The sequence below is a fragment of the Mobula birostris genome, chromosome 9 (genome assembly GCF_030028105.1).
Source record: "Mobula birostris isolate sMobBir1 chromosome 9, sMobBir1.hap1, whole genome shotgun sequence".
In the NCBI taxonomy this organism is placed as follows: domain Eukaryota; kingdom Metazoa; phylum Chordata; class Chondrichthyes; order Myliobatiformes; family Myliobatidae; genus Mobula; species Mobula birostris.
Window position 1 is genome coordinate 43,355,631 of NC_092378.1, and position 15,972 is coordinate 43,371,602.

General features: G+C 39.4%; 1 protein-coding gene across 10 annotated transcripts in view; it reads left to right on the top strand.

Annotated features, from left to right (window-relative positions):
• The window catches only part of cdpf1 (cysteine rich DPF motif domain containing 1), a 29,565-nt gene extending 15,580 nt beyond the window's left edge, over positions 1–13,985 (top strand). For 7 of the 10 annotated variants that reach the window (XM_072267931.1, XM_072267930.1, XM_072267929.1 and 4 more), the window contains 4 exons: positions 1,647–1,703; positions 8,377–8,486; positions 12,309–12,420; positions 13,622–13,985. In XM_072267931.1, coding sequence (XP_072124032.1) covers positions 1,701–1,703; positions 8,377–8,486; positions 12,309–12,420; positions 13,622–13,750 — 354 coding nt within the window. In that variant the 5' untranslated portion in view covers positions 1,647–1,700 and the 3' untranslated portion in view covers positions 13,751–13,985. Of the gene's footprint in view, positions 1–1,646; positions 1,730–8,376; positions 8,487–12,308; positions 12,421–13,621 lie in introns of all 10 variants that reach the window. The other 3 variants (XM_072267937.1, XM_072267936.1, XM_072267935.1) reach the window with 2 other exon arrangements.
• Positions 13,986–15,972: the final 1,987 nt, after the last annotated feature.

A 15,972-nucleotide genomic window follows, 5' to 3' on the forward strand; every position in this document is an offset into this window, starting at 1 on the left:
GCAATAAAGGAACAGCAGTTATAATGGGTGACTTCAATCTACATATAGATTGGGTGAACCAAATTGGTAAGGGTGCTGAGGAAGAGGATTTCTTCGTGTCATCCGCAAACTTGGAGATGCTGCATTTAATTCCCTCACCTAAATCTTTTAATATATAGTGTAAACAACTGGGGTCCCAGCACTGAGCCTTGCGGTACCCACTAGTCACTGCCTGCCATTCTGAAAAGGTCCCATTTATTCCCACCCTTTGATTCCTGTCTGCCAACCAATTCTCTATCCACATCAATACCATACCCCCAATACTATGTTCTTTAAGTTTGCACACTAATCTCCTGTGTGGGACCTTGTCAAGAGCCTTCTGAAAATTCAAATATACCGCATCCACTGGTTCTCCCCATCCACTCTACTAGTTACATCCTCAAAAAATTAAGATTCATCAGACATGATTTTCCTTTCACAAATCCATGCTGACTTTGTCCAATGATTTCACCACTTTCCAGATGTGCTGTTATCACATCTTTGATAACTGACTCTGGCATTTTCCTCACCACCAATGTCAGGCTAACCGGTCTATAATTCCCCGGTTTCTCTCTCGCTCCTTTTTCAAAAAGCGGGGTTACATTAGCCACCCTCCAATCCTCAGGAACTAATCCAGAATCTAAAGAGTTTTGAAAAATTATCACTAATGCATCCACTATTTCTTGGGCTACTTCCTTAAGCACTCTGGGATGCAGACCATCTGGCCCTGGGGATTTATCTGCCTTTAATCCCTTCAATTTACCTAACACCACTTGCCTACTAACATGTATTTCCCTCAGTTCCTCCATCTCACTAGACCCTCGGTCCCCTACTATTTCTGGAAGATCATTCATGTCCACTTTAGTGAAGACAGAACCAAAGTAGTTATTCAATTGGTCTGCCATGTCCTTGTTCCCCATGATCAATTCACCTGTTTCTGACTGTAAGGGACCTACATTTGTCTTAACCAATCTTTTTCTTTTCACATATCTATAAAAGCTTTTGCAGTCAGTTTTTATATTCCCTGCCAGCTTTCTCTCATAATCTTTTTTCCCTTTCCTAATTAAGCCTCTGCTAGACTCTGAATTTCTCCCAGTCCTCAGGTGTGCCACTTTTTCTGGCTAATATGTATGTTTCGTCTTTGGAATTGATACTATCCCTAATTTCCCTTGTCAGCCACGGGTGCACTACATTCCCTGGTTTATTCTTTTGCCAAACTGGGATGAGCAATTGTTGTAGTTCATCCATGCGATCTTTAAATGCTTGCCATTGCATATCCACCATCAACCCTTTAAGTATCATTTGCCAGTCTATCTTAGCTAATTCACGTCCCATACCTTCAAAGTTACCCTTCTTTAAGTTTAGAACCTTTGTTTCTGAATTAACTATGTCACTCTCCATCTTAATGAAGAATTCCACTGTATTATGGTCACTCTTACCCAAGGGGCCTCACGCGACAAGATTGCTAGCTAACCCTTCCTCATTGCTCAATACTCAGTCCAGAATGGCCTGCTTTCTAGTTGGTTCCTCGACATGTTGGTTCAGAAAACTATCCCGCATATATTTAAAGATGACACATTTCTTTAATATTTTAAGCAAGATTACTTTTTTATTTCCATCTTTTCCAGTTTCCAAATAACAAGAAAGAAAAAGAGCCGGAAGCAAAAGTTTGGACACCCTGCATGGTCAGTACTTAGTAACACCCCCTTTGGCAAGTATCACAGCTTGTAAACGCTTTCTGTAGCCAGCTAAAAGTCTTTCAATTCTTGTTTGGGGGATTTTCGCCCATTCTTCCTTGCAAAAGGCTTCTAGTTCTGTGAGATTCTTGGGCCATCTTGCATGCACTGCTCTTTTGAGGTCTATCCACAGATTTTCAATAACGTTTAGGTCGGGGGACTGTGAGGGCCATGGCAAAACCTTCAGCTTGTGCCTCTTGAGGTAGTCCTTTGTGGATTTTGAGGTGTGTTTAGGATCATTATCCTGTTGTAGAAGCCATCTTCTTTTCACCTTCAGCTTTTTTACAGACAGTGGGATGTTTGCTTCCAGAATTTGCTGGTATTTAATTGCATTCATTCTTTCCTCTACCAGTGAAATGTTCCCTGTGCCACTGGCTGCAACACAAACCCAAAGCATGATCGATCCAACCCCATGCTTAACAGTTGGAGAGGAGTTCTTTTCATGAAGTTTTGCACTCTTTTTTCTCCAAACATACCTTTGCTCATTGTGGCCAAAAAGTTCAATTTTAACTTCCATCAGTCCACAGGACTTGTTTCCAAAGTGCATCAGGCTTGTTTAGATGTTCCTTTGCAAACTTCTGACGCTGAATTTTGTTGTGAGGATGCAGGAAAGGTTTTCTTCTGATGATTCTTCCATGAAGGTCATATTTGTGCAGATGCCGCTACATAGTAGAACAGTGCACCGCCACTCCAGAGTCTGCTAAATCTTCCTGAAGGTCTTTTACAGTCAAACGGGGTTTTGATTTGCCTTACTAGCAATCCTACGAGCAGTTCTCTCAGAAAGTTTTCTTGGTCTTCCAGACCTCAACTTGACCTCCACCGTTCCTGTTAACTGCCATTCCTTAATTATGTTACGAACTGAGGAAACGGCTACCTGAAAACGCTTTGCTATCTTCTTATAGCCTTCTCCTGCTTTGTGGGCATCATTTGTTTTAATTTTCAGAGTGCTAGGCAGCTGCTTAGAGGAGCCCATGGCTGCTAATTGTTGGGACAAGGTTTGAAGTGTCAGGGTATTTATAAAACTTTGAAATTTGCATCATCTGACCTTTCCTAACAATGAATGTGAACAAGCCATAGCCCTAACAAGCTAATTAAGGTCTGAGACCTTGGTAAAAGTTATCTGAGAGCTCAAATCTCTTGGGATGCCCAAACTTTTGCTTGATGCTCCTTTCCTTTTTTCACGCTAAAATTGTACAAAACAAAAATAATACACTAATCTTGCTTAAAATGTTAAAAAGAATGTTTCATCTTTAACTTTATGACTTTTGGAGATCAGTTGTTCTTGTACTCACTTAACTATTCACAGTAACAGAAATTTTGACCGGGGTGCTCAAACTTTTGCATGCCACTGTACTTTATGCTCTTCACCTCATTACTATTTGTGGAAAGTTTCACATTCTAACCAACTTTTAATTTCCTCCTAGTTCTGGTCTTGACTGCAAGCAGAAATGCATTTCAATAATTCTATCCTGTTATAATCTTTAAACTATTTCTCATTCAGCCATTCTAGTTTTTCAAGTGCATCCAAGTAGGGTGGAACAAGAAGTAGAATTATTAAAACCTAAAGTCTAATTTGAACCAGATAAAAAAGTTGCTTATAATCTAAACTTGCATCTCATCCCTACTGTATATTTTCTTGATTTGTCTACTTTTTTGGGATGTGTCAGGAATCCCGTGAGAAGAAAGAGATTATTTTGGCTCAGAGATTACTATTTCCAGATTATGACAGAGTGAATGCAGGGAAGATGTTCCCATGATATTGAGTCTACAACAAGGAGTCGTCGTATGGACTGAGTTTAAAAGAAAATTTCTTTAGTCAAGTAGTGCAAATTTTCAGAATTTTCCAACTAAGAAGGTTATGAGGGTTCAGTCACTGAGTCTGATCAAGGCAGAGATTGACAGATTTTTAGATATTGAGATCAAAGTATTGGGATTTAATGCAGGAAAGTAGTGCTGAGGTAAAAGTCAGCTACAATCTAAGCGAATGATAGAGTAGGCCTGAGGGAACAATTGATCCATTCCTGTGGTTCCTTATGTTTGTACTATGGATCTATTTTCCTCCCATGTTGGTGAGCAAATATTTTTAATATACGCCTTCCAAATTCAGAAGAGCAAAAAAATCTTTCAAGTAGACAGCCTTATTTAATAAAGGAGGGAAAGAAAAAAATATGGAACAATGGTCTATTAATATAATTGTTCAAAGCTGGAATCCATCATTAAGGGCATGACACATCGTTTGAGTATGATTTGACAGCCATGGTGTTTAAAAATGTTTAGAAAAATTTAATAAAATCTTTTTCAGAGTGTAACTTGCAGAGTTGACAGAAAACCACTGGAAGTCATCTGTCTAAATTTTCCAAAGACTTTTGGTAAAGCATCATAAAAATGTTGTAACATAAAATAAGGGCAAGCACTTTTGCATGGAATTTGCATGGAAGGAAGATTGGCTGAAGGGAAAAAAAAGACGATAAAAATAAACAAGCTATTTTCCCCTTGCAGTGTTATTAATTTGTCTGATGGGCTGGCCCTCAGCTATTCCTGATTTATATTACTGCACAAATATAAAGATATTTTCAAGATGAAACACATACCATCTTGAAAATAAAATGGAAATGCAGTTAATAAAGTTGATCTATGTACTATATACAGGTATGAGATAACCACCTACTTTGAATTTTACTGATCTTTGTTACAGTGCCAATGGAATTGTAGCCTATTCTCCCAATTGTACATTTCTGAAATCATTTACTATTAGAGATCTTGCTACAAGTCTTCAAATGAATCACCTTGAACATTGTCAGGACATGTCCTCCACAGCTTACAAATGCTTGGCTTATGTTCAGTTCATGCAGGAATTGGGAACTCAGGACCTGGTCTCATCGCCGACCTATGAGCTGTTCAGATGGCTAGCAATTCACAGAAATAGAACCTTTCTGAAACTTGGAGAGGACCTGTCTTTATCATTAGCAAATTACAACTTTGACACATCAAATGTAGCATCTGCACTCAAAATGAATTATAAATGAACTACTTAAAATAGATTAAACCAATTACTATTTAAATGCTTGCCTCTAATCTCAGTTTAAAACATAGAACATAGAATAGTACAGCACAGTACAGGCCCTGCCTCCCATATAACCCCCCACCTTAAGTTCCTCCATATACCTGTCTCTTAGTCTCTGGTAGTTTATTCCCATACTTACAATCTTCGTTTCATTCCGTGGCCTATGTCTCTCTGGTATCAAAAGGTTTTGTTGTAATGATGTTTCTTGTTGGACCAAACATCCATGTCGTGGATAAAATACAACATTAAGATATTGATCTAATCCTTGAAACACATTGTATTAATCATGGTGTGGGACCTGCTCAGAGCCAATCAGCTCAAAAAATTCAGCTTGGTATTTCCATTCCAAATTTTTGCTTTGTTTAGTGTATCAGATTGTACCAATAATTGCTGCAGGCAACAAGGTGGCATAGAAGTTAGTGCTACTTTAGGAATCCAAAATTTGCCCTCAACTGTAAGTGCCACATGTGTGGAATTTGCATGTCCTTTCTGCGATTGCATTATTTTTCTTCCATGTCTTAAAGCCGTATTGATAAGTCAACTGATTCCTATAAATTAAAGGATCAAAGGGTAATTGAAAGGAATATGTGAGAGAGTCTAAGCTGCTGGAATACAGACAAATGAGAGGGAACATGATTGCTTCCCTGAGAGCTGGCATAGATATAACAAGTCAAATGGCTACTTCATGTGTCACTGCAGGATCAAGAAACAAAGGAATTGTATCCTACATAAAACGTAGATGTCTTTTGTCAGCACAAATGATCTTAAATGAGAATCCAAGAAGAAAGAGACAAGATAAAATACAAAAGAGCAAACATGAACAAATTACCATACTATTACCATTCCCTAATAAGTTCAGGGAATTACACTATCGAAGAACATTGGAGAACTGTTGTGTGTCCCAAATTTCCTTTGCCTCACCAATGCTTTGGTAATTTAGGCCCCCAGATCTGGAATAGCATCAGTTGTTGTGTGAGAACAGTTCTCTGAATCATCTTGGGACATTTTTTCCCCCGAGCTGAAGAGAATTTGTTGTTGAAAATCCCAAATGAGAAATCTTTTACTGATGTGTTGATGAAATTAGTTTCCAGTTGGTTCTCAGATAATGCCTGTACAATATGAGCAAGTGGGCGACAGAACAAGAATAATTACTAATTTTGTTTTGACGTATGATGTAGAAAACCACATCCAATGTATGGAACTGGGTACAATTTTCCACTTTGTTCTAGACAGTAACAAGGAGGTTTTCAGAAAATTGCTGGTTTGACCCTTTCTTACAGCTTACAATATGGTAGACATGATCATGTTTGCATGATCATCTTAGTCCTGACGAAGGGTCTCGGCCTGAAACGTCGACTGCACCTCTTCCTACAGATGCTGCTTGGCCTGCTGCGTTCACCAGCAACTTTGATGTGTGTTGCTTGAATTTCCAGCATCTGCAGAATTCCTGTTGTTTTTGTTCATGTTTGCAATGTTGGCTTGTGCTTGTTCAATGCCAAACCTCTCATCAGATGCAATATATATTTGGTAATATATATTTGGTTGGGTGAGCTTGGCATTATTGATATCACAGGTGACTTTTGCTGTTTTAAAGCTGTTTAACGTTTAAATATTAAAGAGCTTTACCATTTCTTCTTCCATTGAAAAATAATCCCATTCAGAAGATAAAGATTTGTATGTTGCCTGATTAGCAGTAAGAAGTCTCACATACTTTATTGGAGGCCAGAGAGTCAGTGGTATTCAACATTTGGGAAACAAATCCTTTTCAAGTAAACTTTTTACTGGCTTCAAGCCGGGTACAGGAATTAATTATAACCAATGATTCAATGACAAACCCTGCTATCTTCTTCAGGGATGATGTCTGGACATGTCTAGTCTAATGGTATTTATATTCCTGTAATCCGTCCTTCCTAATTGGTTTGTCCTCATTCAGTCAATACAGTTGAATTCCAGCTGTTGATTGGAGTGAGACCTTCATTTTTGTTAACATTCTACATTGGCGGAGCAGAGCAAGCTATCCAAAAACTACCACTGGAAACTGCGGAGGAGGCAAGGATAGAGGTCTGAATGGCCCTAAAACAAGTCATTTTGTCAAAACCGAACATTACAAAAGGACAGTGCATGGCCCTCCAGGCATTATGGTGAAACCCAGCCATCATGATTTTACCAGTGGACAAAGGAAATGCACTGGCCCTGCTGTCCTCCAAGGAAAATCATAGGAGAGTCCAACAGATTCTGGATGACCCCTCTAGAGAGTTCTACAACAGGATTCCACGGATTCGCTTGTCAGGATGACCTCTGCTTTACTGAAGAAATCCGGACTGCCAGCAGACATATGCAGGACACTTCTGCCTCAGGTGCCAGTACTACCAAGACTTTATAGGCTCCCTAAGGTACACAAGCGGGGCTGCTCCTGAGGCCTAACATCAGTCTGACTTATTATCTCACTGAGCATTTAACGACCATGCTGTCTTCCTTTGCTGAGGGCTGTGAGAATTACATCACAAATTCAAATGACTTCAGTGAAACAATAATCAACATCCAGCTGAAACCAGAATACATAATGGTCAGTTTCATCATGGTGTCCGTGTTCATGAGAGTTCCCAGATTGGTTCTCCTGTGGTAAAGGTTTGATAAGGATACCATTGACCTTTTTGAACAGACCCTTGCGTCAACATACTTCCTCTATAAGGGGAACTACAATGAACAAATAGGCAGAGTGGCCACAGGATTCCCCTTGTCGCCAGCTATTGCTGATTTCTCCATGGAGGACTTTGAGGAGAGGGCTCTGAGTTCATCACCCTTACACCCCAAATGTTGCTTCAAATATGTCGATGACACCTTCATAGTGTGGTCTCATGGACTTTGGGATGGCTTTTGGGATCACCTGTTAAAGGAAGCCATTGAGATAAAACTAGAGGAAAACAAAGACCAAAGTCTCACTCTAAGTAAGAACAGGAATTCTGTTGTAAACAAGGTGGGAGGGCGGAAACCTGATTGGATAAGAACTAACCAATCAGGAGGTATAAATACCACTGGACTAGACTTGCCCTGGCATCATCCCTGAAGAAGGTGGCAGTTTGTCATTGAAATTTCTGTTGTAATCAATACCTCTTCCTGGCTTGAAGCCTGAGAAGAGTTTATTCGTCATATATGCTGGGAAAACACCAAATCCTTTTCACTTTCCTACCCCATTCCTTCACTTCCACAGAAATATGTTTCCAAAAGATCAATTGAAAACTTAGACCCATAATCTGTTTTCTTTAATCATAGATTGGAATGGTACACCAAGTGTTAAATAGTTCAGCAAAGGTCAGATAGCAGCACAAACATTTTGTTATGAATGCAGGTGAAATAACTTAAATTTACTCATGTTAGTCAATTACAGTAATTAAAATTGAAGTTAAATTCTAAGATGTTACTACTCATTTCTAGGCGTTTAAGATATTAAACCTTTATACTTAATGTGTATGTAAATAGAAGTCAGTTATCTTAAGTGAAATGATTCTTGATGAAATGAAGAATGAAATGAAATGATTCTTGATACCTTTGTTTCAGATGAAATGCGTTGAAGAGCCAGAGCCGGGAGTATTTGAATGTAGTTTATGTGGACTCAGAGCACCGTTTAACTACCATGGACAAAAGCCACCAAATGCACGTTCTATTGTGTGAGTGACTTTTGACATTTAGTCATAGAGTCTTACAGCATGGAAACAGGCCCTTCTAGAGCCCAGTTTGAACTAAAGCCTGTATAATTTCCTAACATATATGCAAAGCATATAGTTACTCTTTAAGCATCACATATACAGAATTGGATTGGGTGCATTCATTATTTAGGTGCCATCTAAAAAGGATGTTTAAAAAAGGATCGAAAAGTAATCCGGGAAATTATAGGCCGGTGAGTTTAACGTCAGTAGTAGGTAAGTTATTGGAGGGAGTACTAAGAGACAGAATCTACAAGCATTTGGATAGACAGGGGCTTATTAGAGAGAGTCAACATGACTTTGTACGTGGTAGGTCATGTTTGACCAATCTGTTGGAGTTTTTCGAGGAGGTTACCAGGAAAGTGGATGAAGGGAAGGCAGTGGATATTGTCTACATGGACTTCAGTAAGGCCTTTGACAAGGTCCCGCATGGGAGGTTAGTTAGGAAAATTCAGTCGCTAGGTATACATGGAGAGATGGTAAATTGGATTAGGCATTGGCTTGATGGAAGAAGCCAGAGAGTGGTGGTAGAGAATTGCTTCTCTGAGTGGAGGCCTGTGACTAGTGGTGTGCCACAGGGATCAGTACTGGGTCCATTGTTATTTGTCATCTATGTCAATGATCTGGATGATAATTTGGTAAATTGGATCAGCAAGTTTGCTGATGATACAAAGATTGGAGGTGTAGTAGACAGTGAGGGTTTTCAGAGCCTGCAGAGGGACTTGGACCATCTGGAAAAATGGGCTGAAAAATGGCAGATGGAGTTTAATACTGACAAGTGTGAGGTATTGCATGTTAGAAGGACAAACCAACGTAGAACATACAGGGTTAATGGTAAGGCACTGAGGAGTGCAGTGGAACAGAGGGCTCTGGGAATACAGATACAAAATTCCCTAAAAGTGGCGTCACAGGTAGATAGGGTGGTAAAGAGAGCTTTTGGTACATTGGCCTTTATTAATCAAAGTATTGAGTATAAGAGCTGGAATGTTATGATGAGGTTGTATTGGTGAGGCCGAATCTGGAGTATTGTGTTCAGTTTTGGTCACCAAATTACAGGAAGGATATAAATAAGGTTGAAAGAGTGCAGAGAAGGTTTACAAGGATGTTGCCGGGACTTGAGAAACTCAGTTACAGAGATAGGTTGAATAGGTTAGGACTTTATTCCCTGGAGCGTAGAAGAATGAGGGGAGATTTGATAGAGGTATATAAAATTATGATGGGTATAGATAGAGTGGATGCAAGCAGGCTTTTTCCACTGAGGCAAGGGGAGAAAAAAACCAGAGGACATGGGTTAAGGGTGAGGGGGGAAAAGTTCAAAGGGAACATTAGGGGGAGGCTTCTTCACACAGAGAGTGGTGGGAGTATGGAATGAGCTGCCAGACGAGGTGGTAAATGCGGGTTCTTTTTTAACATTTAAGAATAAATTGGACAGATACATGGATGGGAGGTGTATGGAGGGATATGGTCCGTGTGCAGGTCAGTGGGACTAGGCAGAAAATGGTTTGGCACAGCCAAGAAGGGCCAAAGGGCCTGTTTCTGTGCTGTAGTTTCTATGGTTCTGTGGTTCTATCTAGGTATGAAAATGGCCTTCACACCGTGGGTGAAGTCGGTCAGAGTGTTTCATGGTAAAATTGACTGGACACATAATGCATTTGTGAAAATTGTAGATTGACTCCACACTTAACCGAAAGAGATTTCTGATCCTCACTATTTACATGCATGTAGCCATTGATGCTTTTTCATTTCAGTCGTTTCAACAAGTTGATCTGCTAAAAAGGCAGAGTTGTATTCCTAAGAAACCTTGCCTTATAGAAGGTTGCATTATAAATACAATTCTGACTACTGTGGGGATCACAAAACCACCTGTACCTGGTATTACAGATGGTGCCTTCATTTTACAGCAGTTTGCTATACCAGCTGACTTGAGCTCCCTGAAATGATGTCTCTGCCTTCTGTATACTCTAGAAGAGCATTGCAGTTTTCCAGCAGAGCAGATTTCATAACCATCGAAAGGACAGCTATGTGGCATGCAGCAGAGTAATTGGAAATGGGTGAAAGCAAGACTAAACAACTACTTCCCACCTAGATTGTCTGTGAAGAATGTCAGTGTTCAGTTGCACTAAGTCTGGAGTGAAACCGTAGTGACAGCTAGTAGAGCTGTTGCCTTACAATCCTGACCTGTGCTGCTGTCTGTGTAGACGGTGTATGTTCTCCCTATGGCCGTATGGGTTTTCTCCAGGTGCTTTTGGCTTCCTTCCACACCTCTAAATTGTTGGCAGGTTAATTGGGCATTGTAAATTGTCCTTAGTTACTATATTAGTGGTAAAGTTCAGGAGGGGGTGATGACAATGTGAGGAGAATAGAACAGATTAAATGGGCACTTGATGATTGACATGGATTTGATGGGCTAAAGAGCGTTATTTCTGTACTATGCTGTATGAACTCCAATTACCCCATTCACTGACAGTCATATGTCTTAACCTTCCTCTGACCATCAGTATATCTCAGAATCAGTATATCTCAGAGGGATATTGGATACATTATCACACTCAGGTCAATTGTTCAGTAATTTCTCACCATTCTAGAGAATGGAAATTGCAGAGACTGCTTAGAGAAGAGTGGAATGAGTAAGGAACCTGTTGGAGGATGGGTGGGAGGTGGGGAAAAGAAGAGCAGGATTGGAGATGAGGGAATAGGTTTGGATATCAAAGGAGGGAAACTGCTGAAATGATTTGTGGCAGGGAAGAAGTTACAATCGCTCTATTCTTGGAAGGAGAAATATAAGCAGTAGAATGAGGTAGGTCAAAGAATCAGATAAAAGGTGGTCATACTGGATAAAATATGGCACTGAATGAGAAAATGTCAAGGAGCCTGGAAGACAGCAGGGAATAGAGGTGCAGGAAAAAAGTCAGGGATCATTATGAATACAGAAATGAAAAAGGAACATCGATCAAAGAAAATTAATGCCTTAGAACCGTAGATAGAGCCCCAGGTGATGACAGAACTTTTAGATAAAACTGGAGCAAGTCTCAATCTTCTCGTTGTGACCAGTGACCTCAGTGAAAATAGGCATCATATGCACACAACATTCAGAAACAATGCAGAACATTCACAAATAATCTTCTGTGGGCATTTACTTAAAATTAAAATTTCAAAACATGGAGCAATTGAAAATGTTGTGCTGTGCTAGACCCTGTTATATTTGGATTTCTGACTGCCAATTAAGATTCGTACTCTGGATACCTGATTGTTACATCATTTTTTTTATTCCTTGGTCTTCTGAAACAGGAATCCATTGCATTCCACGAGTTTCTACTATTCCATACAGAACTAAAGAGAGTGGAAAATGTCACATGGGATCCACACAAGTCCATACGTGTTGCTGCCTCACATGTCTTGTAACAACTTGGCCTGTCTTCAAATCTGAGCAGAAATTATTTTGAAACTTCTCAATAAACCTATAAATTTGTTTCATGAAGAAGCATTTAATCATGAATGACATTGTTCAACATGATGAATCTCACTCCGTAGTTGATAAATATTTTTATTGTCTTTATTGGTATTTCGGTGTTATTTATGTGCAGGGTAATGCTAGATGATGAGTTAGGTATAAAGACAAAGGTTAAAAATAATGGACCGAGTAGCATGAGCTTGATGCTACAAGCTGAACCAACATTGAAAATTAACATTGATAACAAAAATAATATGATTTCTGCTGAATTGGAACAAAAAATTTACTCAGCCATTCGACATTTTGTACAAATAATATTTTTTTTGATTGCATAGACTGCTAGAGGAGTGCTACACCATGAATGATCCATTCACATCTCAAAAGGACAGATTTCTTATTATTGGATCTCACTGTAGTCTTTGCAACAGCATTGTATGTGTTGGACAAGTAAGTGTATCACAATTTCTTCCTCATCAGTGGTTGCATAACCACTTGGTTCATACTGAACAGAATATATTTTTGAAAGTGCATTGTGACTCTTACATCTCCCTCTTGTTGGTATATTTAACTAGCAACTTCAGTTTTAAGTCTTCCCTTTTCACTATTTCTCTTTGCCCTCTTTTGCAGAACCTGTCTTGGTCATTTAAATAAACTTGCATGAACGTCTCTTTTTCTTTTGAATCTCATAAATTGACCTTGCTTTGTGTTATTCTAATAGGCATTTGCTGCCCTTGCAACTGGTAAGGTCTTCTTGAGGGTTGATTGGTATTCTGTTTTCCTTCCTTATCTATTTAACCTTTTCTATACTTTAGAGTATTAGATTGTACACAGGCTTAACTGCATCTGTGCTGTTCATTGACCTTATGCTAACTTTATTTGGCTGCTTTCCCCCTCTTCCCACCCATTCCATCCAGCATCCTTTTTGACTTTCTACCATCAGGCAGGAGACTCCGATGCAGAAAAACAAGAATGGTCAGGATGGGAAATGGTTTCTTCCACAGGCTATTAGGCTTCTGATCTCCCTGCCACATGGCATTTGAAGTGTCACTGGTTAATCAGTTCTGTACCTGATAATATTTAATATGCACTTTGTTTATTTATGCATAATTCATCTGTAGATTTTATCCTTAACTTACCTAAGTTATTTTGTGTTATGTGTGCTACTGTGCTTTACACCCTGGCTTGGAAAAACTTCATCTCATTTGACAGTATACATGTATATAGTTAAATGACAATAAACTTGATTTAACTTGACTTCAGATGGCTTTATCAGAGTCTTCATTGAATTTGACCTTTGCTTTCTGTCCATGAAACCAGCTATTTGACTAGTGCACCATGACATCCATTCAAAAAGCCCTAATTCCTCAAAATCATATTTTTGACAAGTTTTGTATGATGCTTTGCAAAATGAAAATCACAGTTTGAACAATGCATTTGTCATAGCACTAAAGACATTTGCATTAAAATCTTAGAAAAGGTGAATATCTTGAATGGATGGAGTCATTAGACTTAGATATGCGTGTATTGGTACGATAGAAAACTGGGGATAGGAGCTGTGTGTTGCTGGGAGGGGTACAAAATCATATTTGCACTTCAGCAAAGCATTTTTGCCAGTTACTGATTTTCTCCCCTTTAATAATCTTTTTAGGAATGTAGCCTCTTCTACACAAAGCGCTTCTGTATCCCCTGTGTTAAGAAGCACATGGAACTGTTCCCTGAAGAGATTCAGTTGGATCTACAGAAGAAGCAGCAGCAAAAGCCTCATTCCTCAGGTTAAACACAGCAAGAGATTTCCTTTAATGAGAAAACCTGGGAGTTGATCCTTTATACCAAAATACATCCAATCAGGAGCTTCTTCCGATGTGAATAAAAAGACAAAGCATTATCACACTACTTTTGAAAACTTTTTCTATAAAGAAGTCCAGCAAAACTACTCTATTTCATTTGCAGAAAGATTGTAATAAATGATTTCAATTATATTGGAAAAGTAAATGAATAAACAGCCATTTTTCCTTTAATATAAGTAGCTTTATATTGGTTACTTCTAATGAATAGGCATAATTGGATTAAAGCATATAAATAGAGCCCCACAGTCCAGTATTAATAGAGGAAATGCTTATGTTTATCTGCAACACATGATTTACAGAATTATTCCACATAATCCTTTCGTGCTTTTTACTCATGCCTGGAGTGCGTGAGAAAATTCAATTCACTGATCTCCGTGTTTATTATGATGGAAAATATATGGCAAAATTGATGAGGTCAAAAGATCCATTTATAGGAACCTGATTATTAGAGCATAAGATGTAGGAGCAGAATTAGGCTATTCAGCCCATCGAGTCTGCTCTGCCATTCCATCGTGGCTGATCCTGGATCCCAATCAACCCCATACACCTGCCTTCTCACCATATCCTTTGATGCCCTGACCAATCAGGAAACTATCATTTTTTTGCCTTAAATATACTCACGGACTTGGTCTCAACCACAGGCTGTGGCAGAGCATTCCACAGATTCAGTGCTCTCTGGCTAAAAAAATTCCTCCTTTCCTCTGTTCTAAAGGGTCGCCCCTCAGTTTTAAAGCTGTGCCCTCTAGTTCTGGATGCCCCCACCAGAGGAAACATCCTCTCTACCTCTACCCTATCTAGTCCTTTCAACATTGGTAAGTTTCAATGAGATCCTTCTGCATTCTTCTAATTTCCAGTGAGTACAGGTCCAAAGCTGCTAAACGCTCCTCATATGTTAATCCCTTCATTCCTAGAATTATCCTCATGAACCTTGTCTGAACTCTCTCCAGTGACAACACATCTGAGATATGGAGCCCAAAACTGATGACAATACTCCAAGTGCAGCCTGACTAGTTTCTTATAAAGCTTCAACATTATCTCCTTCAACATATTCTATTCCCCTTAAAATAAATGGCAACATTGCATTTGCCTTCTTTACTACAGACTCAAACTGTAAATTAACTTTCTGGGAGTCTTGCGTGAGGACTCCTAAGTCCTCTGCACCTCTGATGTTTGAACCTTCTCCCCATTTAGATAATAGTCTGCACTATTGTTCCTTTTACCAAAATGCATGATCATACAATTCCCAACACTGTATTCCATCTGCCACATTTTTGCTCATTCCTCCAATTTGTCCAAGTCCCACTCAAACGCCTTGCTTCCTCAGCACTACTGATCTTTTCACCTATCTTCGTATCATCTGCAATCTTTGCCACAAAGCCATCAATTCCATTATCTAAATCATTGGCAAACAATGTGAAAAGCAGTGGTCTCAATGCTGACCCCTGAGGAACACCACTGGTCACCGCCAGCCGACCAGAAAAGGCTCCTTTTATTCCCACTTGCTGCCTCCTGCCTGTCGGCCATCCTGCCATTCATGCCAGTATCTTTCCTGTAACACCGTAGGATTTTATCTTGAAGAGTGGAGTGACATTTGCCATCTTCCAGTCTTCCAGGACCGTGTCAGAACCATGTGATCCTTGAAAGATTATGACCAGTGCATCTATTATCTCTTCAGCAACATCTCTCGGGACTGTGGGATGTAGTCCATCTGGTCTGGATGAGTTATCCACCTTAAGACCTTTGAGTTTGCCTAGCACTTTTTCCCTTGTAATAGCAATGGCACTCACTCAACTCCCTGACATTCACAGACTTCTGGCGCACTGCTAGTGTCTTTCACAGTGAAGACAGATGCAAAATACCCATTAAGTTCATCTGTCATTTCTTTGTCCCCCATTACTACCTCAGCAGTATCATTTTCCAGCGGTCCAATATCAACTCTCACCACCCTTTTACTCTTTATATAACTAAAAAAAAACTTCTGGTATCCTGCTTTATATTATTGCCTAGTCTGCCCTCATATTTCAACTTTTTCCTTCTTACAGCATTTTTAGTTGCCTTCTGTTGGAATTTAAAAGTTTCCCAATCATCCAATTTTCCACTCACTTTTCCTCTGTGGGACATATCTATCCTGTGCCTTGGGAACTATTCCCAG